The sequence below is a fragment of the Vulpes lagopus genome, chromosome 22 (assembly GCF_018345385.1).
Source record: "Vulpes lagopus strain Blue_001 chromosome 22, ASM1834538v1, whole genome shotgun sequence".
NCBI classification, from domain to species: Eukaryota; Metazoa; Chordata; class Mammalia; order Carnivora; family Canidae; genus Vulpes; species Vulpes lagopus.
In genome coordinates this window covers 12,557,018-12,584,461 of record NC_054845.1, presented here as the reverse complement: position 1 = coordinate 12,584,461, position 27,444 = coordinate 12,557,018, and the positions used below count along the sequence as shown (strand labels likewise).

General features: G+C 39.2%; 1 protein-coding gene across 5 annotated transcripts in view; it reads right to left on the bottom strand.

Moving 5' to 3' along the window:
* Positions 1-7,550: 7,550 nt before the first annotated feature.
* CD28 (CD28 molecule) overlaps positions 7,551-27,444 on the bottom strand; it is a 77,166-nt gene continuing 57,272 nt past the window's right edge. For 2 of the 5 annotated variants that reach the window (XR_005985071.1, XR_005985067.1), the window contains exon 5: positions 15,886-16,002. Coding sequence is in view for 1 of the 5 variants with exons in the window: in XM_041737558.1 (XP_041593492.1) it covers positions 9,347-9,475; positions 15,280-15,404; positions 15,646-16,002 (611 nt within the window). In the remaining 4 variants the exon portion in view is untranslated. Of the gene's footprint in view, positions 9,476-15,279; positions 15,405-15,645; positions 16,003-27,444 lie in introns of those variants that run through there. The other 3 variants (XR_005985065.1, XM_041737558.1, XR_005985077.1) reach the window with 3 other exon arrangements.

Below are 27,444 nucleotides of genomic sequence, written 5' to 3'. Positions count from 1 at the left end.
CCTCAGGGTCAAGAGATTGAGCCTTGCATCCAAGCTCTGCACTGAGTGTTGAGTCTGCTTAAGATTCTCCTTCTCCTTCTTCCTCTGCTCCTCTCCACCACTCACATGCATTCTCTCTCTCTCTCTCTCTCAAAAAAAAAAAAAAAAAGTTTATTATTTGGAAAATGACAAACTCTAAAAATGATGTAATAGTTTCTTATGTTATAATGTGAAGGTGCTTTTCAAATTAAATAATTCACACAAAAAACCCACAAGTTTCAAAATTTTCTCAAGATTTCTAGCCTAAACTTATGAATAAAATTCATTAATTTCTTAAGAGAAAGTGATGGAAATATTTGTGACAAATTATTGAATTTAAGAGCTATATGAAATTGTAGGCTTATTCAAATAATCCTTATTGACAAATATCAATCAAAAAATATATCTATAAAACAGGAATGTGATTATGGGCAAAAACCCAAAACAATGGCATTTATTCGGGGAAGATTATCCTGGCAGAGTTATAATAAGGAGTATTAAAACTCTTATAAGTATCAGATTTGAGGTTATTTAGTCTAAACCCTTCATGTACTGATAACTATAAAATAAGAGTAGAATCTGCCATTTACTGAAAAGTTCCAAGGACTCCCAAGAACTAACTCCAAACCTAGTGTTCTCCAGGTCACAGATTTTTTCTTCTGAGATCTAAGCCAGGAGGTTTCTTCTCACTTTACTCCTAAAAAACAACATACACACACACACCCAAGATGTATTTCAGGAAAAATCAACCAAATGAATTAAACTGTGCAGGAAAGAATAAAGAGAAATTTTATGGTATTAAGAATCATTCCACTTTTTTGGTTGTTTTTAAACTCATCCTAGGTAATTCCTGTTTTGAGAATGAGGATCTAATTTTTCTATAAAGAGCCCAGTAATCAAGTGGCAGAGAGGCAAGCATCCTGTTAGCACCTCGGTAGCTCATATGTGTGGGCATTAGAGAAAGGCACTCTCTCTGGGTGGACATAGCTCTTGCAGGTGAGTAGCTTAAGGGGATCCTACTGGATTTCAGTCCCCTCCAGTCCCTTGGCTTGGGGTACTTATGCATGGCATACAACCCATAAATGTACACAGTGGCCCTATAAGATGGAGAAGAAAACTCTTGGAATTCCTGAGGCTATTCGTACAGAATCAGAATTTGAATGCCATAAACAAAGTCAGGATAAATTCATTCTGCCAGAATCCTTATTCATTACTGACATCCTAGACTGTTGGCACAATGATCTTAATCATCTGACCTTTTAGAGGCAATTTCCTGATCTTGGCTGGACAGATTGGGATAAATGCTACATTTGGCCCTGTTTTTAAATTGCCAGATGGTGTGAATGGGTGTGTGGCTTGGGGTGCCCACATATGCTGGGCTCCTTCCAGGGACTACTTGTACCTTGGGTGTAACCAGCAGCTACAGACAGAGGAGTCAGGAGTGAGGATGAGGGAATGGCAAGAGCCAAGTCAGAGGCCTTCCAATCTGAGTAAAACCAATTTCGCCAGTTACATGCTAAAGTTTGGATTCCAGGGGTGTCACTCTTGGTCACCCATAAAATGACAGCCAACCATAGACCAAAAACACAGGTGATGGGCAAAAATTAGGATGCTAATTCTGAGATGGCTGCTTCAGACCTCTGCTACACCCTGCCCATGCTGGATTTGACTATGCTATGTGTGGAAGAGTTCGCAGGGAGAGCAGTCCTGTTTATTACACAAGACAAGGTCATATTTTTTGTCCCTTGCCTGCTGTGACTCAAAATTTACTTTGTTTCCTTAGAGATGAAAAGGATTTGATAGAGAAAAGGCAAGCACGACTTGAGAGAAGAGTAACCACAATTCCCAAGATTTTTAGGCTTTTAGCAATAATGTACAGGGGATTCCATCATCTCAAATAGCTTCTCCTCCTCACTTATAATCTCCTATTCCTTCCACCTAAAATGGCTTTCCCTCAGATGAAGTTTCTTTTTCCATATTCTTGAATGATCCTTGCCCTTCTTTCAAAACAGATAGTTAACATTCACCACTCCCAAGAAGCCTTTACACACATCCACACTGATTGCTTCCAGCCCTAAAAATGCAGATGGTGGCTGGAACTCAAACACCAACTTCTAGCTAAAATTGTGGCTTGTGTCTAAGTCAGCAAACTGCAGCCTGAGGCCAAATCCAGCCCACAGCCTGCCTTTGAACAACCCATGAGCTAAGAATGGATTTTACGTGATAAATGGTTGGGGGAAAAAAAATTGAAAGAATACTCATATTGTGTGACATATGAAAGTTATATGAAACTCAAATATCAGTGTCTACAAAAAAAAGTTTACAGGAATGCAGATGTGTTCCTTTGTTTACGTATTGCCTATGGCGGCTTTTGCACTCCAGGGGTAGGAGTTGAGGAGCTGCACGAGACTATGTGGTCACAAAGCCTAAACTATTTACTCTCTGGCCCTCTGCAGAAAAAGTTTGTCAATCCCTGATCTAAGACATTAAATGTGCTGGAAATGTTACATGAGAACACCTCAAAGAAATAAATTTCCGGCAAACCAACCAAACAAAGGCTATCAAATAGCCACATGAAAGTCTGAGCCCATAATTAAGACTAAATGGTTATCCGGAGGAGGAGCAGGCCATTTAAAGAAGAAGAAGGAGAAAAAGAAGGGCTGTATGAAGTCTACACTTGGCAAGGGAGGAGATAATAAGGCCTGTGTTGCTCACTGCCACGTCCCCAGTACCTAGCCCACTTCTTGGAGCTGAGCAAGTGCTCATGAAGTGGTTATTGAATGAATGAAGAGGAAAGGAGGAGGAAGGAGCATGAAACAAGTGAAACAAGAGTTGCGCAGGGTTGGGAGCGGAAAAGGGTCCCCAACAGCAACTTCAAGTGTGTCTACCTTTGTAGAATATGCCACAGGTTCTCAAGAGTTCAAAGCTAACATACCATTTGGAAGCTAACATCTCAAATGTTAAGTATGCACCCAGGAGATGAAGGAAATGACTAAACTATAGTAACGGCCTTGATGCCCATTTGAGCCCACCTTCTCCACCCCTTCCTCCATCACCAGACACTTACATATTTAGTCCAGAGACTAAATTGAGACTTAGAGATTAACAAGGGGAAGGAAATCGAGTATAAAGCTCATGAAATAAACAGCACCACTTGTTGATCTTTGATTAACTGGCTCTTCTTTCCGAAACAGGGCCTCTTTTTCTTTCTCTCTCTCTTTGCTTGCAGGTGACACCCACACATATCCTTCAGTGTTGGCAGAGATGCTCACTCAGATAACAACTGGAGTTCATGCTGCACATTTTCATCTTCATGTGTCATCATCACCAAGTAAAACCACAACTATAGGAAAACAAAGCTGTTTGCTGCTCTTTTGTCTCAACTGACATTTCCAGCCCGCTCTCACAACTTGTTCTCTGGAGCTAGAGGAGTGTTTAAGTCTGTCATTGAGATAGCACCAACAGATGCAAGGCAGGGAGAGTCCAGTCCACCCCTACTCTGGGATAAATTCACCCTTCTGTGACTTTTTTGTTCCCTTGAATTCCTGGCACTCCAAAACCTTTCACAGTTTCAGCCAGCAAATAGGATAGGAAACAGGGCTTGGAAAGTGTACAGTCTGGCCTTCAGAGTGGCCTCAGTAAAGAGGTCAGCATAGAAAAGACAAAATATTCTTTGGATCATCCACATTTCATCCCAAGTATTTTTCAAGTATGGAGCCCAAGTGTCCACATACCCTGAAAGGAACAAAAGAACCACCAAGAAAGTGCATTCTGGACAGTGGCCTGGGTTTCTAAGTGCTGAGAGCCTGTGAATTTTCAAAGGGAAAGCGTACATTCCTTTGGGATGCCAAATCAGAGAAACTTGGGAGCTCCACTCACTCAGATTTGTTACCAAAGAACCAAACTTTTGAGTACCAGGAGAACTGACAAAAAGTCAAGAGTTAGGCAGTACCTCAGTTTAGGGGACACAGAGAAGTTACCAAACAAGGATCTGCTATGACTCCCAGACCATCCCATTGGCTGCTGCTTAATGTAATAATTAGCATTCATTATGGTGGATCCAGAAGCTTCTTTGATTTTTCTCACTCATCCATTATCTTTTTTACAGGCAAGATGAGGGTGGAGAAAGGTTACTGCTTTAAAAGAGATCTATATGTTTTATCAGACTGGGGGAAAAAAGTTAATTCAGGGCTGAGAGCAATTACACCATTCACATAGTTATGTAGCTAGAACATGGTGGGAGGTCTGTTAGGTAAAGTTATGAAGCTCGCATTTTATTTCACTTTGATCTTGGGTTTCAAGGTACTAGAACCTTTTTACAGAACTAGGTTACACTATTTTTATTAGCCCAACAAAGGAGTGCTTATTGAGCAGATTCATTTTTACCAATCTTGTCCCTTTCCTACTGAATTGTTTTGTCTAGTTGAATTCATGAGTGACTGCTAAGTTCAGTCTTTCTTGGAGTAGAAGGACACATATAAGCTCATCTTTTTCAAGTTTACCTTTATTCAACTTAATGAGCTCCATTTCAACAAAGAAAAGTCACTTTGAAGAAGAACTCATGGCACACCTTTTTAACTTCAGGCCACTTTCAAAGCACCAATTGCAATGAAGTAAATTGGAGTTGCTATGTAAATTATCAGGCCAGCTCTGTGTTTCTTGTTCAAGGGCCTTTCCCTACCCACAAGATAATAGCTCTGTGTCTTCGTGTGGTATGTGTGTGTGTGTGTGTGTGTGTGTGTGTGTGTGTGTGCATGTGTGAGTGTGGTGATTATGTCTGATTTGAATATTCAGCTTACTCCCAGTGCCACAATCTTGTTCATTGTTGTTCTTGTATTTTTTTTTGTCCTTGTATTTTTAAATTATTGCAAGCCATTAGAGTGTTCAATCATGAGCATGACAGAAAAAGAAGCTGAAATTGTCCCCAGCATTCTCATCTTCGAGCTCTTTTTGAATCATAGCCAGGCAAGGCATTTATAGAATTTGTTGGGGCCAAAAAAGAGAGAGAGAGAGAGAGAGAGAGAGAGAGAGAGAGAGAGAGAAATGAGTAGCAGTTCAACAGTAAGATGGGATTTAAACTATAAAGGCAACATTTTCAGAAGCCTTAGTGTAAAGGCATGTCTAAAACTTAGTCAATATTCCATTAAGAGTAGATTTGGGGACTTTAGTGGAAAATCATCTTGCTCTTGACTATGCCTTATTTAGCATGACTTTTCAAGATGTTTCTAACAGTATTGATTTTCCTCACTGCGCAAAAATTTCTAAAATGTGAATGAACTTCTATCCATCAGATTTTCTTTCGCCAATTTTGGCTATGTGTATGTTTAACCTCCTGTTTCACTGATAAAATAGATTTTGGTACTTATTAATAGGAAAGTAGAAAACAGAACTATCTCTCTCCTTCTCAGAGCATTATTAGTACATTTAAACTGAACATTAATCCATAAGGTATATGAAATTCATTCATTCAATCAATAAATATTTATTTCATGCCAGGTACTATTCTAGCACTGAGGATATAGCAATAAACAAAGCAGACGGGGTTACAACTCTCATGGAGCTTACATTCTGGTTTGGGGAAACAAATAATAAATAAATAAGTAAAACAAATCTAGTGTAAGAGAGGGTGAAATGCTGTGGAAAAGTGCAAGCCAGGAAAGCACATAGGGTTTAGTGAGGCAGGGTGGGGAGGTGGTTAACTAAGGTAGGTGGTGACATTTGAGTAAGGGCCTGAAGGAAGTAAGGGAACAGGCCAGGTAGATATCTAGGGGAGAACATTTCTGACAGAGGAAAGAGTATGTGTAAAGGCCCGGGGGTGGGAAAGTGCCTGTAATGTTTGAGGAAGAATATGTCAGAAAGTATGCATATACTTTTATCAGAGATTTTCTGGGCCTCACATCCCAAGAAGTCACTCAGTCCAAGACTTAAGAAAGTCATTGCCACTGTCCTTGACTTGGGTTTATAACAGGTCTACAGCAGTGATGACCCTGGTTCTGGATCCATCACTGCACTGCCACCATCTCAAACCTTTAGCATGTATTTGAATTTAACACTTTGGGATCAGTCCCCAGGTAGGCTGTGGATCCTATCTAGCAGTGCAAAAAGCTGGAATGAGGGATCTGATATCCATGTAACCATCAACATCCCCATTAAATTAGCCATGAGAAATAGTGGTTCAGTTAGTTAACTGATGGAGTCAAGGCTGAACTTTGATCTCTCTCATAGAGCATTCACATCGTACAGAATGTGCAGCCTGACATCCCAGAGACATAAACCGTTGGTGTGATAAGAAATTGTGGCTAAATACAAATAAACAAACCAGGAGCGTGAGTACCTTGCTTGACAAACTAATATATGAAAATTTTGATTTTTTTTTAAAGTTAAACTGGAGATTTATTTTAAAAAAACTTATCCCACATCATTTTTAAATTGCAAGTTTTCTCCAGATTCATAGCCAAAAGTTTACCTGCTCTGAAAGAACAATACTAAAGCACAAATTAAAAACAGGCACAAGATAGCTCAGTAATTTTACCACTGAATACACAGAATATAATGTACACTTGGTCTCTTTAACTTGGCATGCTCAGCCCAAAATAAGTGAGCTCACAATCAAAAATTATAGAAATACTATTAATTATGAGACTCTTACAATAATAGCAGCAAATGACATTGTTTTCTTCATAATTACCATATCTGAAACTGTAAAAGCATTGCTCCAACCACTGTTTTTAAACCATTTCTTGGCTCATACTAATAGTGAAAATGGACTTCCCTATTAACATTTCTACTTTGGCTCTGTTCAGAGTGAGTAAGAGAAATCTAAAGTGTGATTCATCTTCAGTAAACCTATTTTTCCCATCAGAAAAGAAAACCTTTTTTTTTTTTTTTTACCAAAGATCAAATCTTTCCATTTTTTTAAATTTGTTTTTTGCCATTACTCTTTTTTTTTTTTTTTGCCATTACTCTTTATAAAATTCTCTAGCTCTATCATTTTCAAATCCAATCCAGTAACTTGGATTAAAGAACTTTGTGTGCTAAGAAGCTTGGCAATGTAGCACATGCGCTTGTATAATTCAAGAGTTCTTTGTCACCCAAGTACTAGTGAATTTGACCTTCTTTGGGTTAATTATATTCATGGAATAGAAGCCCATTTCAAAGTCAACCAAAGTACAATGTTTTCTGTCTGGAATCATAGGATTCCCCTCCCTGCATCACGAAAAAAAAATAATAAAGAAAACCTCTTTCTCTACATAAAATTAGAAGCCAGAACACTGTACATTTCATTACAGGCTTAAACATTCCAAAACAGGAAAATGGTAAAAGTTAAGAGGCTCTCAAATTTTATAGCACCTTATCCCCGGGTAGTGGGTTTAAATTTGTTACAATATTCTCTCCTTTCTCAAGGCATTGCCCAGTTTACCTTTTTTTTTTTTTTAATTTTTACTAATTTACTTGAGAGAGAGAGAGAGAGAGAGAGAGAGAGAGACACCACAACAGGAGAGGGAGAAGCAGACTTCCTGCTGAGTAAAGAGCCTGACATGAGACTCCATCCCAGGACCCTGAGATCATGACATAAGTCAAAGGCAGATACTTAACCAACTGAGCCACCCAGGCGCCCCCCAGTTTAATCTTCATATATTATTTATATGGCAATAATGATAGTAGGTGACATTATTTGTCAGGTATGGTACTAGTGTCAGGGACAAGCAGAAAAAAAAGACAAACTTGGGCCATGCCCTGATGGCGATTATAATATAGTATATAACATTTACTCTCATTACCTCCATTTTATAGTTGAAGAGCTAGAGTCTTAGAAAGTCAGTGACTTGCCTAAAGCCAGCTAGAAATGGACCTTGAACCAGATTTATCTTATCTGCTTCTAAAACCTAGAGTCCTCTGACATCTGAGTAAATAGAAGCACTGAACAAATTGTAAAGGTAGCAGTAAGGCTGTTCTTCAAGGTACCCAAGCATATGCCAGTCAACCCAAACTGGAAGCAGAAAAATATCCATGGTCATTACAAGGTCAGCTCTTACAGGGTCAGGCTTTGTAGGATATTTTGAGAACTTTGATGCTGTCTTAAAAGACACACTCCAAAATACTTTTCCAAGTCAATGGACCTCCTGAGTAAACACACAGCTGAACTCAGAGTTCTGGAGCTCTGAGCCCTAAAAGTAAATAAAGTTGCTGTAAAGGAACTCTTGCCATGTCTCCTTCTGCCTGCTGTCTTCTGGAAATCTTCCTTCAGATGTTGGCCACCCCCTCAGTACATTGGCGAGAGTTGCATGATCCCCTTTCATTCTCCTCCTCCAGAAGAAGTTTCTTGGGACTCATCCCCCATTTGCTATTGAATACCAACACCTCCTTTTCACAGTATCATCACTGCTCTGGATGCACTGTCAGTGTCCCACTTCAGATTTCCACACAGACAACAAAGAGACCAACCAGGCAAACCTGAAATATATGGAACAGAAAAGCCCCCTATATGATTTGCCTGGAATGATCTGTTAAAGAAATAACCCATCAGAGTATTCAAATGATTTTGACATCAAGTAGCATCATTTCCTGACACATTCTTCCTTGGTATGGGAGGACTATTTTATTCTTTTCAAATCATATTGTGAATACTATATTGAATACCCATCACAGGAAGTAAGGAGAGCAAGACTATTTGCCTCAAATTTCCTCGAAGGAATTCCGTTGGTCAAAATGACTAAATATGACCAGAATTCATTTTTTAAAAATCTATTTCTTTCTAAACTAAAACAGTATTAAATAGAAAATAAGTGGCTCATTTCATAAATGAGAGACAGTGTTTTAATAATTTTTAAAATGTGTAAGTCTCCCGCCCCTCCCCCCATTCTAATCTATCCCCACCCTATACCCTCATTTAGCCAAAAGGAATGATTTTCTGACCTTTCTTTTCCATCTAAAAAGTCCTTCCATATCACATTTCACTTGACCATAATGTTCAGGTGAATGAGAAAGGAATGAAATGAAAATAGATTTCAAGGCTAATAGAATCCATTGCTTTTTTTTTGTTTTCTACTGTAACCTCAAGTCAATAAATACATGGTAAGTCGGAATTTGGGTCATGGCACTGCAAGATAGAGCCTGCCACTGTAATATTCTTTAACTTCATTTCAGAATCTCAAAATAATGTTATTTGGTATAGTCATTCAAGAAAAATTGGCATCGGTGGCCTAATAAGAGCCCCTAAAAGGAGCCCATGGCCGGCTGAAGACGAGGCGGGTTTTTCCTATCCAGAGCAGTTGTGTTGAGCAGGTGAAGAGCTGCCAGCCGGCTCGCATCTGGATAGGCGTCCATGTCAGGAGCGGTAGGCTGCGAAGTCGCGGGCTGGGGCATAGGGTTGGTAGTGCCTTCGGGTGGGCCCCGGCCTCCGGGGGGTCATGTTCATGTAGTCACTCTGAAGGATCCTGCTACTCTTACTCTTTATCTGCAGAAAAAAAGAAGTGTCACTGTGGAGGGGGCAAAGGAACAGAGGGAGATGGAGGAGGAGGAGTTCTAAGACTTGGGGGGGCAACTTCTTAGAATGTAGACTATCAAACGAAGCTGAATACACCTGAATTCATTGAGCACCTTGGACCTGGATAATGCCTAATCAAACCTAACTACTTTGGACTTTTCTCAATTAACATGCAAAATCTGAATCAAAGAAAGTATTTTTAGATAAATGTATACCCATGTTACTCTCAATGCAATCATTTGACCTAAACTCCAAAAACATATCTAACTAATATATCCATTGTTGATATGTAAATACTCTTGAAGGCCCTTCTTCCTTTGGAAAGGTTAAGCATCCCCACTGCAGTCTTCTTACATTTGTCATTTGCTTAACAAACCATTTTTGTTAATTAATAATTAACAATAACAATAATTAATCCAAGAGGGCCTTCATCCCTTTAGAGTCTGAAATAATCATAAATCCATAGCTCTGGAGTCCAAATTAGTGGAAAGGTATATAGTTCTAGACAATGAGTTACATTCCTATTCTCTTATATATATGTACATACATTTCCATAAAGACAATAGTGTCACTCAACTCTGTTCCTCAGACTCAGCTCCTTCTGGATGAATTTATATCAGGGGTGAGGGAAGTAGTGGCAATACTAAACCCAGAGAAAGAGTTATACTCACCATAAATCTTAGCATAGTTTTGACTGAGGGTTAGGAGCATCTTTTCTGAACCAATGTGATGGTAAAATTTACATGTTTGATAAAAGACCCATAAAAATTCTAAAAATAGCTACCCATATTTCTGAATTTGTAATTCCCTATTATGAAAAGTAAATATTTCTTGGCACCTAGGCCCAATGTATAAGTAGACACATGGCACATGAATGACATGAACACTTGAATAAATAAATAAGCAAGTGACTTCTGCCCCAGCCTTATTTCCATGCACCCTTCTCTGAGCCCTTCACACCTCCCTTGTCAAATGAGCATGAGCAAGTGCTCATTGGCTTCCACATTACTAAATCCATCTGATATGTTTTCAGTCTCATCTTTTGAATTCTCAGCAGCATTCTATATTAATGATTACTCTTGCCTTTTCGAGACACTCTTCCACTTTTGCTTTCCATGAGATGGTACCATGTTGGTCTTCAGCCTACCTGTCTGGCTACTCCTTCCCTGCGTCCTTTGCAGGCTCATCCTTCTCTAAGTAGCCATTCAGTGTTAGAGTTCCTCACAGGACTTCTCCTCTATTCTATCCTCTTTCTCTAGGCAAACTCATCCCCATTTTCAGCTTCAATTACCACCTATTTGCTCAAATTTATATCTCTGGACAAGACCTCAAAAGGTACTTCAAACTCAATATGTCCAAAAGGAATCAGATTCTCCCCTAAAGTCAGTCCCCTCCCAGTATATATACCAGTATACATAATATATACTATCATATATATATACGGTTGCCCAAGACCTCCTAACTCTCATCCTTGACACCACCAATTCCCTTATCCCTTGCCCAGGGGACATTTGACAATGTCTGAAGGCATTTTGAGTGGTCATAACTGTGAAAAATGCTATGGCATCTAGTGGGTAGAGGCCAGAGATGCTGCTAAACATCCTATGGTGCACGGGGGAAGCCCCTAACAACTAAGAATTACCCAGCCCAGAATGTCAATTGTGCCAAGACTGAGAAATCCTGATCTAAGAAGTCTGATCATGAAAAGGAATGGAATGAGAAGGAAGCAATGGATACAAAATATGGGACCAAATTTAGAATGAATATTGTTGGATTGCTTAACCTTCCCTTCTTGCTCATCCCAGGAGATGACTGATGATTTGAGCCTAGGAGACCGGAAGGAGGCTATTCCATCCATAGACATAAAGCAGAACAGTAGGAGAAGTAAGTTTGTAAGAAGAGGCTACAAATTCAGCTTTGGTCATTTGGGATTTGAATGACGGATGGGTTATCCAGCTAAAACTAAGAAGAAGATAGCATTAAACAGACATAATTGGGAGATTCATTCAAAACAGGTAGTCATGGAAACCAAGTGGGTGAGGGAAGTTGCTCTTCATCTTGGCTCTACATCCTTTCTATAAAAAAAGACTAGAGTTCTCTCGAGCACAGGGTTATGGCAGGGCAGGAGTAGGGGCAAGGAAACCTCTACCTCCAAATAAATGTGGAAGGCTGATGCTGATACCCTGGAAAGCATTTTAGTGTTCACTCCCACTCTGAGGACTTCCTTTGCCAGACTCGCAATGGCGATCTTTGCCCCCAGACACCCAAATACAACTACAGCTGGTAGAGAGGCCCTAATAATGAAGATGTCTTGAGTCTGAGGTTCTCCAGGTTGTACTCAGTCAGCTCCTGTGCTTACCCTAATGCTGTTTTCAGATAGTGGATTTAAGCCACTAAGCTGTAAACACAACAGTGAATTGGAAATGACACATGCTGGTGGAGAATACGATCCAGAACCCACAGTGTGTACGCGCAGCCAGCATATGCATATATGTGTGGAGAGTATTCATCTTATGTGTCTGTGTGACTGGGTCATCCATTCTGCCCCTTTACCATTCTGCTATGTCTGCTAAAGATGTGTGATTTCAGGACCATCCCTCTCTTGCCCTTCCTCCACCCCACCCTTACCCACCTGCTTCAAGGGAAGCAGCAGCAAGATACAATCCATTTAAAGATACAGTCATCAAGTCATAAACACACTAGGTTTAAAGGCAGACACCACCTATCCCCACACTATCCACCACCACCACCACCTTGTGATTGATAGTGGAGAAGACTGTGTTTTTGAAAAGGCTCCTTTAGACTAAGAAAGAGAATAGGTTTACTAGCTCAGTTGAGTGAGCGGAAGATTGAGTGACAGTAACGGGTGCTGTTCTGCAGCAGCTTGGCAGAGAGGAGCTCTTTATTTATTCAAATGTCAGCAACAGGTCAAGAACTGGGATAGAATGTGCAGCTGCTCCCAGAAACCCACTCAGCATACAACTGCCTACGATAGCACATCACAAGCCCTCAGGAAGTTCCAGAAAACAGCAGCTTACACCAAGGCACTGCACAGACCAGCTGAAAATAGGCTTCCAGAATAGGACCCAGGAAATGGCTAAACTCTAGGGATCCCTAATGGCCTGGTGGCCTAGGTCAACAAGGTGTAAACAGTAATAGCAGCAAGAAAGATGGGCCAAGGGGAAAGTGCTGTGTTTTCCTATGAAATATAAATATATATTTCATACCCTTTACAGAAAGTACAAAGACCTAGGTTGAGATACAAATAACGGGTTCTTATTAGACAACCTAATTAACTACAAGAGGCAACAGAAGATGAGATCATGCCAACCACTGGCTCTTCTTAATTCACAGGGAACCTAATGAAACAGAGTAAGACCAAAGTAAGTTTTATCAAGACAAAGCAAACAGCGCTACCAAAAAAAAAAAACCCGTAGCATCCATGATGCTTCCAAATTGAAAATAAGCTATTTAGGGTGCCTGGGTGGCTCAGTCAATTAAGCGTCTGCCTTGCGCTCAGGTCATGATCTCATGGCCCTGGGATCAAGCCCCACATCCCACTCTCTGCTCAGTGGAGAGCCTGCTTCTTCTCCTTTTCTCTCTGCCACTCCTCCCTGCTTGTGCTGTCTCTCTCTTAAATAAATAAATAAAATCTTCAAAAAACAAACAAAGTAAACTGGTTAAATTCACTGAAAATGAGAATTGGCTTTTGTTCCTCCACGTGATTCAAGCCACTGAGCAAATTAGTGCCTAATTATAGTAACTGATATTCTAATGCATATTTACAAGTTTTAAATGATGAGTAGCACCCTTCTGGCCACTAAAATTAAAGTAATTCCCAAAACTACTTCCTGGGAAGCTATAAATTACACTGACCTAGGTCAGTGTATTACAAGGGAGCACCTGTCCTGAAAGTATACCCAAAAAGCCACTGCATCTATATTTTAGATCAAGAAGTTGAAATTCCCAAGAATCAAAAATAAGGATGAAGATTCTAAATTCTAAAATCATTGGCAAACACCAAAGAGGTTCAAAGTAGGAAGGTACCTTGTATGAAGACCCCAAGATCCAGAAAGATGAGGGACTCAACTGACATCAGAGGAAGAATTTAGGTAATATATCTCTATATAACAGGTTACCAGGGTTGGGCAACTTGGAGGAGGCAAGACTGGTAAATATCAAGTTGATAGGTAGCATAAAGGATTTCCAGGAATAAACAGCCACTTTGCTCCCTATCCTGCAAAACTTACAGATTAGGCAACAGGCAGCCTAACAAATGTCCATCTGCCCCCGAAATCTTCCAAAATATGAGGAACATGTGGGGAACGATTGAGAGGCAAACTTTGGTAACAGGCCAACAGAGTTTAAAAGCATCTCAGTCAGGTCACCTGGGTGCCTCAGTCGGTTAAGCATCGGACTCTTGGTTTCAGTTCAGGTTATGATCTCATGGGTCATGAGATTGAGCCCCACGTCCTGCGCTCAGCAGGGAGTCTGCTTGAGGATTCTCTCCCTCTGTCCCTCTCCCCACTCACACGCTCATGCTCCCTCTCTCTCAATTAAATGAATCTTTATAAAAAAAATAAAGGATTTCGGGCTGGATCTATCATTGAAATGACTATGAACCCAATGTGGCCCTCCTCACCTCCACCCACCTCTCCCAGCACCAAGTCTATAGTCAACAGGATGGTTTCATCTGGCATGGGTTCCAGAAGTCACTGGCCTTTATATAGATTAGTTGAATGTGTAGAATGTGTCTTAAAGATATGTTCATTTAAGTCCTAAGTTTGGCCTTTATGGAGGTCATCAAGTCATCAATTTTATAAGCACTCATTAAGCATTAAATATGTTTATACCAAATGGATGGTGAATATCAAGAGAAATGGTCCTTTATCCTTGGGGAGCATTCATTTCTTATTGAAGAAATGACTCATACATGCATCTAACTTTAGAAAAATAATTCAAAGACAACATGGAATCAATGCAGGAGATATTCTGTTCCACACTATGTACATGAGAAAGGGGGGTTTCTAAGTAAGTGAAAGACACTTGATAAGGGAATCCCATCATAATAGTAGATAATGGTCATCAAGATGTGTTCAAAACTTCAACTTTGAAGAAGGTAAAGAAAAATATGTCAAGTTCATTACATGAACATATGCACAAATTGGTAAACTCTAGTTCAGTGCTGAGAGCTCAGAAAAGTCTAACTCCCGTTATAGTTTCAAAATGACAGCAACCATACTTGGCCTCATGAAACTCAACTGCTTCAGAGGAGATAAAAATATGACTCAAATAAACAGACCTAGTTTCTTTGCTAGGTTTGAATGCATAATTTCAGTAGCCAAATTTCTCACAATTTTTGGCCCTGAACCAAAACTGTTCATTGGTTTCAGCGCCTAGATTCCCAAGTTGCTTGGATTTTTATTCATATGTATATATTAAAACGATTTTATATGTAATCATGATCTTGCAAAATGAGAAGAAAAGCAACTGGCCCTAAGACTCCCACCCCCCACTCTCTACTCCCAAATTACCCATTTAGCTTCTTGATCTGCCTGGCCACCTAAATAGTGCCTTCTAGAAAATAGAATTCGCATTAGATTTTCATGTCAGATAAAGCTGAACAGGCTAGAAGAGAACCTACCCAAACATACTAGGGAAATAACAGCAATCACATGTTAAACAGAAAATGAACGACATAGGCAAAATTCTTGGACATGTTCAGATACACATGCAGTGGGAAAGTCACACAAAAGCAGTGTTGCTTCTCTTACCCAGTAGGCACAAAGAGCCACTGTTACTAGCAAGCTATAGAAAACTAGGACTGCACCAACCACCACCAGTGCCCAAAATGGCTTAGAAGAATCAGGAAACAGCTCAGCTGGACAAAGATGTTTTTCTGAAAAATAGAATAGAGTGAGTTAAACAACATGGGAATGGCACTTGTGTACATTTCCTTCCTTTTGAACATTATGGAAGAATGGGAAAGGGATCAAAATATGCAAAATGTCACTAGTACAAAATGTGTAAACTTCCTCTTTGGGATTTAGCCAACCCCACCACGGATCATGACCTAGTTTTCAAGACTGCCATTGAAAACCATTACTTTAGAGTGGTGCACTGGTAGGGTTGCTTGTTACCTTTCACATGGATAATGGTCCCATTGCTCTTCTCATTGCCAATGTAAGGAGGTGGATACATGACCTCAATTTTGCAAAAGTAAATATCCGTTTGGTTAACGAACAAATTCCGGAGGTAGAATGTCACTGTTTCATTGCCCAGTTTTCCATCACAGTCGAATCCTGTACTTGAGTAGAACTGAGGCTGATGGGAGTAGTTTCCATTCACAACACAGACTTCCACAGCACTATCTACTCCCTTATAAAGGGATGCCCGGAACTCCTTTGAGAAGAGGTTGTAGGTATACTTGCAGCTCAGATTGACCTCATTGTTGTATACCACAAGCCTGGGCAACTGCTTCACCAAAATCTTGTTTTCTGAAGAAGGAAAAATCAGAGTGAATTACTTAGAACAAGGGCATGAGGACTTTTTTTTTTTTTAATCAAGATATATTAACAAAATAAACAGATCTTCAGCAAAAGCTTTCTCTTGGCAGATGAAGATGCAGGCACTCTTTGAAAGATAATTATACTGAGAGTTTAAAAGTTTACATTTTGATGTTATTTTCATCCTCCTTTAAATGGAATGATGGAGCATATTTTCACTTGAAGGGCAGAATGTGGCCTTCTGTTGGCACTAATCACCACAGCTCTACATTTGGAATTATTTTTTTTTATTGGAGTTCAATTTGCCAACATATAGGATAACACCCAGTGCTCATCCCATCAAGTGCCCCCCTCAGTGCCCCTCACCCAATCACTCCCACCCCCCGCCCACCTCCCTTTCCACCACCTCTTGTTTGTTTCCCAGTTAGGAGTCTCTCATGTTCTGTCTCCCTTTCTGATATTTCCCACTCATTTTTTCTCCTTTCCCCTTTATTCCCTTTCACTATTTTTTTATACTCCCCAAATGAATGAGACCATATAATGTTTGTCCTTCTCCGATTAACTTATTTCACTCAGCATAATATCCTCCAGTTCCATCCACGTCGAAGCAAATGGTGGGTATTTGTCATTTCTAATGGCTGAGGAATATTCCATTGTATACATAGAACACATCTTCTTTATCCACATATTCTTCATCTTTCGATGGACCCCGAGGCTCCTTCCACAGTTTGGCTATTGTGGACATTGCTGCTAGAAACACCGGGGTGCAGGTGTCCCGGCGTTTCACTGCATCTGTAACTTTGGGGTAAATCCCCAGCAGTGCAATTGCTGGGTCGTAGGGCAGGTCTATTTTTAACTCTTTGAGGAACCTCCACACAGTTTTCCAGAGTGGCTGCACCAGTTCACATTCCCACCAACAGTGTAAGAGGGTTCATTTACAATTGCACCCAAAAGCATAAGATACCTAGGAATAAACCTAACCAAAGAGGTAAAGGATCTATACCCTAAAAACTACAGAACATGTCTGAAAGAAATCGAGGAAGACACAAAGAGATGGAAAAATATTCCACGCTCATGGATTGGAAGAATTAATATTGTGAAAATGTCAATGCCATCTAGGGTAATTTACACATTTAATGCAATCCCTATCAAAATACCATGGACTTTCTCCAGAGAGTTGGAACATTTGGAATTCTTGAATCTGTACTAAGATTCCAAAGATGTTAATCATGCTAATTGTGTTATCTTCCTGATTGAGTGGAATCCTTGGAAATGGCTTTTTAACACCTGACATAGATACACAAATTGATTTGGTTTTACGTTGTGATACAGGCTTTTGTGAAGGAATTCAAATGAAACATTGGGACTTTGTTTATTGGCCATTCCAAGAGTGGGATGAAGAAGAGTAAGAGAAAACATAACCAAAGAGTTTAACTTACCTTCCATAGCAAATTGTGAGAAGCCTTCTCAAGAACTTCTTCACATTTTGTTCCCTTAAGTCATGGGAGATAGAAGAGGTATACAAGAGCTCCCCCTCTACTCCATTTTTCTTTTTCTTTTTTTTTTAAGATTTTATTTATTTATTCATGAGAGACATAGAGGGGGGTGGGGAGACACAGGCAGAGGGAAAAGCAGCTCCACATAGGGAGCCTGATGTGGAACTCGATCCCAGGACTCCAGGATCACACCCTGAGCTAAAGGCAGACGCTCAACTGCTAAGCCACCCAAGCGTCCCATCTACCCCATTTTTCTACCTTTATCCTATTCCAGTAAATGATCAAAGAATATGGAGACTATCTAGTTCAATCTCTTCACTTTCAAAGCAAAGTATCTGAAGCTAGGTATTATAACCTAAATGAGAAAGAGAACACATCTATTCCCTCTTGTTTCCCACTAGATCCCATTGCCTGGCACATGATAATATATTCCTTTTTTTAATGACATGAGGCCTAGAAATATTAGATGATTTGTCTAAAATCGCTGAACAGATGGTGAGTAAAGCTACAACTAAAAACCCAAGTAAACTATGACCACCTGAGAAATAGACCACTTAACCACTAAGAATCAACTTTGCAAATTTCTCTAAATTTTCTGTTACTCTAAAATAATGAATGGCTTTGTGTCTCTGATTCAAAATTTAATACAAACCAAAAAAAAGCCATTATTTTGAGGTATGCTAATAATTGTCTACCTGTTTGCATTTTTTTTTTGCATTTTTTTTAAAAAAGATTTTTTGAAGCAATACCCCACATACCTACACTGAAGAGCCAAAAAAAAAAAAAATCTATTAAAATAAAACCTAAAGCTTAACCTGGATTTGCATTCAAGTGCTCAGGTGTTTTGTTTTTGCTTTGGGAAAAAGGGAGATAAATAGAATTAAGTCACTAGTAGCTTTTCATCACCTGCATTGTTCTCAACCCTGGCTACACATTAAGAACTTAAAATAAATAAAATAAAAAATAAAAAAAACCTATGTCCAGATCCCATTTCCAGAAATTCTTATTTAATTAGTCTATGCTGGCCTGGAGAAGGGATTTGTACTGTTTTTTTCTCATTTATTTTACACAACTTATTGAGATATAGTTCAGGTATCATAAAGCCACTCTTTTCTTTTAAATTCACCCTTTTAGTGACTGGGTGACGGGCACTGAGAGGGACACTTGACGGGATGAGCATTGGGTATTATGCTATATGTTGGCAAATCTAACTCCAATAAAAAAATATACGAAAATAAATAAATTAATTAAATAAGTAAATAAAATTGACCCTTTTAAAGTATACAATTCAGTGATTGTGTTTTGTTATGTCTTCTTTGAGGATAGTTGATACACAACGTTACATTAGTTTCAGGTGTATCACATAGGGATTCAACAACTCTATAGTTATGCTAAGCTCATCACCGTGTAGCTACCATCTGTCCTACACAACAATATTACAATACCACTGACTGTATTTCCTATGCTGCACTATTTATTCCCATGACTTACTCACTCCACAAGTGGAAGCCATATCTCCTGCTCCCCTTCACCCATTTTGCCCATCCCTCCACCTGCCTTCCCTCTGGCAGTGGTTTTTATTATATTCACAAATTACAAATAGATTGCCAGTAATTCCAGAATATTGTATTTTTATTGCCCCCAAGTAGAAATCCCATACCCTTTAGCAACCACCCCCCATTCCTCCTTCCCTCTAGCCTCTGGCAACTACTGAACTATTTTCTGTTTCTATGGATTTGCTTATTCTGGGCATTTCATATAAATGGGATCATACAATATATGGCCTTTTTCATTTGGCTTCTTTCACTTAGCATCATGTTCTCAAGGTTCATTTATGTTGTAAAATGTATCAGAACTTTATTCCTTTTCACGGCTAAATAATATCCTGTTGTATAGATATACCACATTGTTTTTCCATTCATCATTTGCTTTCACTTTTTTGCTATTATGGATAATACTGCTATGAACATTCATATACATATTTTTGTGTGGACATATGCTTTCAGTTCTCTTGGGAGTGTACCAGGAGTGGAATTGCTAGATTATACAGTAACTCTAACTTTTTTTTTTAAGATTTTATTTATTTATTCATAGACACAGGGAGAGAGAGGCAGAGACACAGGCAGAGGCAGAAGCAGGCTCCATGCAGGGAGCCCGATGCGGGACTCGATCCTGGGTCTCCAGGATCGCACCCCAGGCTGCAGGTGGCCCCAAACCGCTGCGCCACCGGGGATGCCCTATGTCTAACTTTTTGAGGAGCTGACAAACTGTTTTCCAAAGCAACTGCACTATTTATCATTTCTACCACCAGTGTGTGTGAGGATTCTGATTTCTCCACCTCCTTGCCAACACTTGTTATTGTTCTTTTTTTTTTTTTACTATAGCCATTCTGGTGGATATGAAACAGTATCTTATTGTGGGTTGATACCCATTTCTCAAATGACTAATGATGGTGAGCATTTTTTATGTGCTTTTTTAAATTTTTATTTATTTATTCATGAGAGACAGAGAGACAGAGACAGAGAGAGAAGCAGGCAAGCAAGCTCCATGCAGGGAACCCAATGTGGGATTCGATCCCGACTCCAGGATCACACCCTGGGCTGAAGGCAGGCACTAAACCACTGAGCCACCCAGGGATCCCCTTTTATGTGCTTGTTAAGTATTTCTCAAGCTGACAGCATATTAGAATCAGCTGCAATTTTAAAAACCCTTGATTCAAAAAAAAATAAAAAATAAAAAAATAAAAACCCTTGATTCCCCAGCTAATTTAATTAGAATCTCCATGTAGAGGACCCAGACATTAGTATTTTTAGTTTCTCAGGAGATTCTAATTTGCAGTCAAGTTTGAGAACCAGTGATTTAACAATTGAAAACTCGTTTCTCATCCTTAATTCATGGGCCCCCACAGGCTTTTCCAGCCTCACCTCCTCAAACCCAATCCTCCCAACTAGCCAGGTTGTTTAAGTCAACATCCCAGCAACATACTGTCTATGCATTAATCTTTCCGTACTTTGTTAACTAATTGCATGGCCTAGAGTTTTTCTCCCTTCTCAAATCTCAAAATGATTACTATCTGTATCACTCATTTGCCATTTGGTCAGGCTATACATGTTGAATGCCCCTTGTTTCATATGCTTTGAGCTTTTCATTTGTGTGTGTTTATTTCCTCTAGACTTCCAGTTTCTGGGTCTTCTGTGAGCAAGGACAATCTGTTACATTTCTTTGTATACAACTTTGTGAATAATAGAATCTCATTAAATAATCAATAAGTGAAAGATGGTAATCTGGCTGTATCATGGTTATCAGCAGCAAAGTCTGATTACCATCTCATTAAATTCTTACTCAAAATTTGTGTCTCAACAATGTTAGCTTCATTGTTCATTCAATGTATTGTTCATTCAAACACACTCTCAAAAAGCACTGAAAAGCACATGTAAGGAACCAAAAGGTTCAGCCTGTCATGATAGGGAAATTTGACTTGTTTTTTGTTGTGCTTTATTTTGCTTGGTTTTATTCTTTGTTTACTTAAAAGAGTCGCCAGGCCAGTTCTGATTAGAAGAACCAAACCCAGCAAGAAATGTCAGCATCTCCCCCTGCTTTTCAGGGAGTCCAGGTTAGGTGTAGGTATTTCTGCTTACTGAGCCCTCCAAGAGATTGTTTCTGTTACTAATTATTCAGATTTTGTTGTGAGGGGAGGCCAAATTCTTCCCACTGTGTCTTCAAGGTCTCATATAAGGAAAAAAATGAGAAGAGGACTTCTTTGCCAAGGTAATAAAAGGGAGCATAACCAGGGAAACTGAAGAAAGCTGGAGAGAAACCCTTAATTGTGACCCAGATTGGCTTCCTTCTCCCAGCACCCACAATGAGGTGGAGAGATGAGAGGGAGAGGGAAGAAAGAAGAGAAGCTCTAGTATCTATCTATACTTCATATATATCTTCAGATATATACTTCAGATATATCTATATATCTAGTATAGATATATCTATCTATACTAAGTTTGCTTAATATGTTGCCTTGTATCACTCCAGCATTTCTGTGGGCAATTGGAGAACCAGCTAAGGATTTCTAAAAGTGACTGCTGACCTGAGTGTTGAGGCATGCATACATTTATTCAACATGTTTATTAAGTAAAAGCCTAGCAAGATGAGTCTTTGTGTCGGGGGGTGAAATGAAGTAGGAAAGGGTGTGGTCAAGAATAAGACGTGAGGTAATGGTACATGCAATAGACTACAGGGAATACAATACGAAGAGAGGAAAAAGAAGAGTCTATGCTGAGGAGATAAGGAGGTGAGAAAGAGCAAGGCAGATGTAGGGATTTATAGCTGCCTCCCAGTTTTGCTGGACCATGACTTACAAAAGACAAGATTGGCAAAACAAGCTTGGTTCACAGCTTGGGCCTATTGAAGTGTCTTAAGCAACAGATGATTTCATTTTATATATATCCCTTTGGTAAAAACGTGGAAGGTAAATTTGAAGGGTGTAAGTATTAAAACATGGAGACCAGTTAGGTTACAATCGTAGTGGCCTAGGCATGAGGTGACAAGGGCCTGAACTATGGTTACAGAGAAGTGGATGAACTCAAGAAATATTTATAGGTTAAAACTGACAGAGCTCAGCATGGGCTTAGATGTGGTGAGGGAGAGAGGAGCTAAAAATGATTATCCTCACGCCATACAGACCAGCTAGTAAGTGACACTGTTTGTTTTTCTTTTGCCTACGACTCTTCTTCACTCATTATGAGAAACTGAGGTGAAGTTTAGATATCTGGGCTATGAAAAAGACAACCTTCCAGCCTATGAGATCACTGCAAAGAAAATACTAGTTACCTCAAGGTTTCTGGGGACACAGCTGACTCCCTGGAGCTTAGTTTACTGTTTTCTGTTTTCACAAGGGAGAAATGGTGGATTTCTCTCCTGAACTGGTTTTTCCTTCACAAAGCATGATATAGTGAGGTAACTAGAAGATAGATGGGTTTTTTTTTTTTGTTCATCATGGGGCCTCCAAACTCAAACTTCAGCATGATTAAGGGGATTTCTCTGAACCCATTCTACTTCAGCACTACAAATTGAGAAATCTCTCAGAGAAGAGCAATTCAAGATCTCAGTGTCTTGACTGACCATTATATATTCAATATTCTCCTGGTTAATGGCGCATCCAACAACTACAAAGGGGAAGGAAAAGTCTTTTTTTATTTGACTCCTTGTACTAATATTTTATTTGGAAAGAGCTTGAAAAATATTGATTACGTGGCCATTTGATGAAAAAGAGATGCCCAATGTATTTGTCAATGTTTACTTTTGTGTCTTCCATATCAACACATAATTTTAAAGTTAGGTGTTGTGCTTCATGTGGTTTGCCAAATATGTTCTAGGGTGTGGCAATGGTCTTCTAGCTTAGGGTTCAACCCAAGTTAAGGATTGGCTGATAGAACTTCTTATTTTCAACACTTATATCCTGATAGCCCTTGGTCCCACCTTGGTTCATGTCAATCATTCACGAGAAGCCTAAGTAGGAAACCATCTTATAGGACTTCAAAATCTTCATCTGCTTTGAGAGAGATACTAACTGAAGGAAATTCACTTTTGGTGGTAGAAAAAGATAACCAATTTCTCTAAATAATATTGAATATATCATTATATTCATGATCATTATAACTTACAGTAGGTACAATAATTCTTATTTTTTTCTTAAAATAGAGCACTGAAAATGCATACCCCTTACTCAATGGGAGTGGAATATTAATATGGATAAGTCACAGCTATCAATAATGGAAACATCAAATGATATTTGGCTTTGAAATGTATTTTAGTTTTCTGAGTATCAGGGAATCCACAGGACTTCAAATAATTTATGAATACATTGTAAAATTTAAGAATGTACCCAGACTCAGAAGAAACTAGAGAAATATTTAGCTTCCCCATACTAACTTGTATTTGATTCCTTTTTACTTTTTAGTTCATGTCAAGTGAAAAGCACCCTTCTCAGGTTAATTTGATCTTAGCAGAACTAGCCTTTCTCTGTGGATATTTGGTTTTCCTTCTTGTGAATAGTTAGGCAAGATTCCACCTAGGTCAAATCAACTGCATTAAAAGAGAAACATTCTCAATCCATCAATTATATTTGCTTCTGGTATCAAAAGATTCGCTTGGCTGACATTTCTCTAACTGAATTGACAAGTTGTTTTGATGATGAATTTAGTGCTTTGCTTTCAAAGCCTTTCCTAGCAGCTAAATCAGCTAAAGGTGTGGAGGCAGGAAGCTGTAACCTCAAACCTCTTTCCCTCACAACTCCTCCTTAACAACAGGCAACATGAAGAGTAAGATTAGAGGTGAAAAGGTACTTATCTGCCCCTTATAAGTAAGTCAGTGAGAGCTAAAAGATTTCCCACAGATAATCTTGAATCTTGTGATACAGTTGACTTTTAGAAAATTGGAAGTTACTTGTGCTTCCCTGAGAATTGGTTACAAAAAAAAAAAAAAAAATCTCTTTTTGTCTATTGTAAAAGAGTCAATTACTATATTAATAACTGTCAACTCTGCACAAGAGAGTGGATAACCATCTCTCAGGTGTGGTTCCAAGCACCAGAGAAGGAACTCAGTCCCTTCCTCACAGCAAGGTTGGATTTCAAAAGAAGATGAAGCCTAAAATGCAATGTGGGAAACACATTGATTTAAATTAGTAATTGTGGCCTACATTCATAGGGCTACAAAGTGCTTTTTCCTATTTTATCTCATATGAACTCCGTGTTAACCTGTGAAGTAAATAAATAGGATGGTCATCTTTATGCCCATCTCACAGATGGGGAAACTGAGGTTAAAGAGGTCAAAATTGGCAGGCCGGGTGGCTCAGCGGTTTAGCGCCGCCTTCAGTCCAGGTCATGATCCTGGAGACCCGGGATCGAGTCCCATGTCGGGCTTCCTGCATGAAGCCTGCTTCTCCCTCTGCCTCTGTCTCTGCCCCTCTCTCTCTTTGTGTCTCTCATGAATAAATAAATAAAATCTTAAAAAAAAAAAAAGAGGTCAAACAAATTGCCAAAGTTTATAGGACAAGTGACCTTTAGGACTTGGCTCATGCTTCATGATTTCTAATTTATTATTATTTTCCCTCTCTTCTGCTGCGTCAAAATTTCAGCACAATTACAGTGATTGATTCTAGATCTTCTCAAAGTTGGATGGATAATTGGATGGTACTAGAAGTGAGTTAGGGAGGAAAATACCATTGAGTAGGAGAATAAATGGAGTGGAATCGGGACAAAACTAAGTTAAACTCCATTTTCTCCACCATTTTCCTGGAGTACCAGCCTGGAAAAAGTGCTCAGTTGGAAGGAATGTTGGAGATGATTTAAGTCAAACCTTATAGAAGAGACAACTGAAAACAAAAAAAAGGTAAATGACTTTTTAAACAAGGTCACACAAATAATGGAAGAGCTAAGATTATTTATTTATGTTTCGAAGAATAATGTTTGAAATCATGAATGAATAGGAAACCAACTTTCTGCGTTCAGCAGATTCACTTGATATCATGGCCATATTTAGAAAAAGTATGTTTCCAAACTTTGTCTGTAATGCACACGCACAAAACATTTTGCTTATGATTTCAGAGACTTCCTGAAGGTCATAGATGGATCGCAGATAAGATCTACAGACAATAAATACTGTCACATGAAATATCTCTTATATATTATTTCAGATCCACAACCAACAATCATGCAACACTCTGAACATGAAATCAGTTAATACATAAAGTCACTTTTCAGTCTAAGCCTCATTGGGCAAATTCTTAAACTCGGGACCTTTGTGAATCACATATATTTATCATGTTTAATGTATAATATGCCATCTTTCCTTTTCTCCGTCGTTGCATCATAGAGAAACAGAATGGCACCTAAAGACTAGTGATCCAGAGAGTGGAGTAGACAGCACTCAAAACTGACATTTGCATTGAGACATAAAAGAAACAGTAAAAAAAAAAAAAAAAAAAAAAAAGAAGCAGTAAAAAGAGATATAATAAGTCTGTAGTTAGCAACGTGACTTTCTTTCGGAACCTCCTAAGAACTTTATTGGGTTCTATCTCTTACACATCACAGTTTCTCTTGCAGCTTAAAAATCAGGTCGTAAGATCCTAATCACGTCGTTTCCTTTTTTAAAATCCTGACTGAACAGAATTTAATGTGTCAGGCAGGAACCAAAGAAAATGAAAGCTTTCTATTTTCAACCATCTTGCCCTGTGGTGTTTGTGAATACAATGCGAAGATGACGCTGGTTTCCTTGGCATAGAGTACCTCCCTCCTGACCACACACAGTTGGTGAAGTTACTGTAACTTTCCTCTGAGTGTATTTCCTGTTCAGGCCTAGGATACCCTTCAACACGTGGCCATTTGACCACTTGCTCCTTTTTAGGCTCCATAAAGGGTAGGCTTGCTCACAGGCCAACCCAGTGTTTGCTCAGGAACCTGTGAGACCAACTGTGCCTTCTGGGAGGAATGTGGCTCTTTCCTCTGTCTGTGGCTCTGGTAACTCTAGCTGGGGCTCAGTCTCCTACAGATGTGAGAAAAAGGAGTACAAAGCATTCATCATATTTCGCCATCTTCTTTGAGCTACTAGGAAGATAAAAACAAAGCTATGAATGACCTAGTATACCTTAAATGGCTCCAGACTCTCTGAAATTCATGTTAAAATGAAAAAAAAAAGTAACACACATTACATTTTCAAAATAACTTTGCGATCATTCTCTCTGGTTTTCCAGTGGCTGTCATCTTGAAACTCTCCCCATTTTCACAAGGAATAAAGATTTAAGGAAAGCTCCCCCTACAAAAGGGCTTTGAAAAGGCATGTTGTGTATACATATATGTTGTCTCATTCAGGACTCCAGCAGAAAACAGGCAGCACACTCAAAATTGGGTAACAGGAGGAAGATTTAGGACTGTTGGCAAAGGTGTGGAACCACAAGGCAAATGCTAGAAACTATAGCTCATGGAAGCAGAGTTATGACCACCCTTAGGTATAAAAGGGCATGACCAGGGTGAGGTTACCAGAACCAGAAGGAAAGAGAATTGTATAGAGAAGGCCACCATGACAGATGCAATGACTTTGTTCAGAGAAACAGGCCATGGGACCAGCCCTGCCCAAGATTGTGTGTGTACAACTATCAGTTCTGTCAAGCACATTGGTGATTATTATACAAAATCTAGAGACCTTGGTTAAGCAAATACAAATGTCTACAGATAAGTAGGAATAAAAATAGAAATAGAAACCTAATAAATGGGGATCCCTGGGTGGCGCAGCGGTTTGGCGCCTGCCTTTGGCCCAGGGCGCGATCCTGGAGACCCGGGATCGAATCCCACATCGGGCTCCGGGTGCATGGAGCCTGCTTCTCCCTCCGCCTGTGTCTCTGCCTCTCTCTCTCTCTCTCTCTGTCCTTCATGGATAAATAAATAAAATCTTTAAAAAAAAAAAAAAAGAAACCTAATAAATTTACTCAATAAGCTGCTGTTAACCAGCACCAATCTAAGCTCCATGTTTCACCCTCATCCATGTTTGTACAGAGGAAGACACTGTAGTGTAGAGGACATTTGTTCTTGTCCTTTTAAATAACTATTGTGCTTCATGCAACTGTCAGAAAGTAACTCAAAGGTCAAATAGTTCAGTAGCAAAAAGTCCCAACTGAGTACTTAGTCATTAATTATGAAGAGAGGAAAATTATCAAAATGGTCAATGAGTACTTTCAGAATAGAAATTTCAATGGGTCAGAAAATTGTTCTTTGGTATCCTGACTTCTGCCATGACAAAGTCATGCATTTATTCAGTAAATAAATAATAGAGCCAAATATACTAGGTTTTTGGGAGATGGAAGATATAAAAGATGCACCCTCTTTCTTCTAGGAAAAATCCTAAGGTAAATACACAATTAGCTATACTCCAAAGCCATAGTACAGAC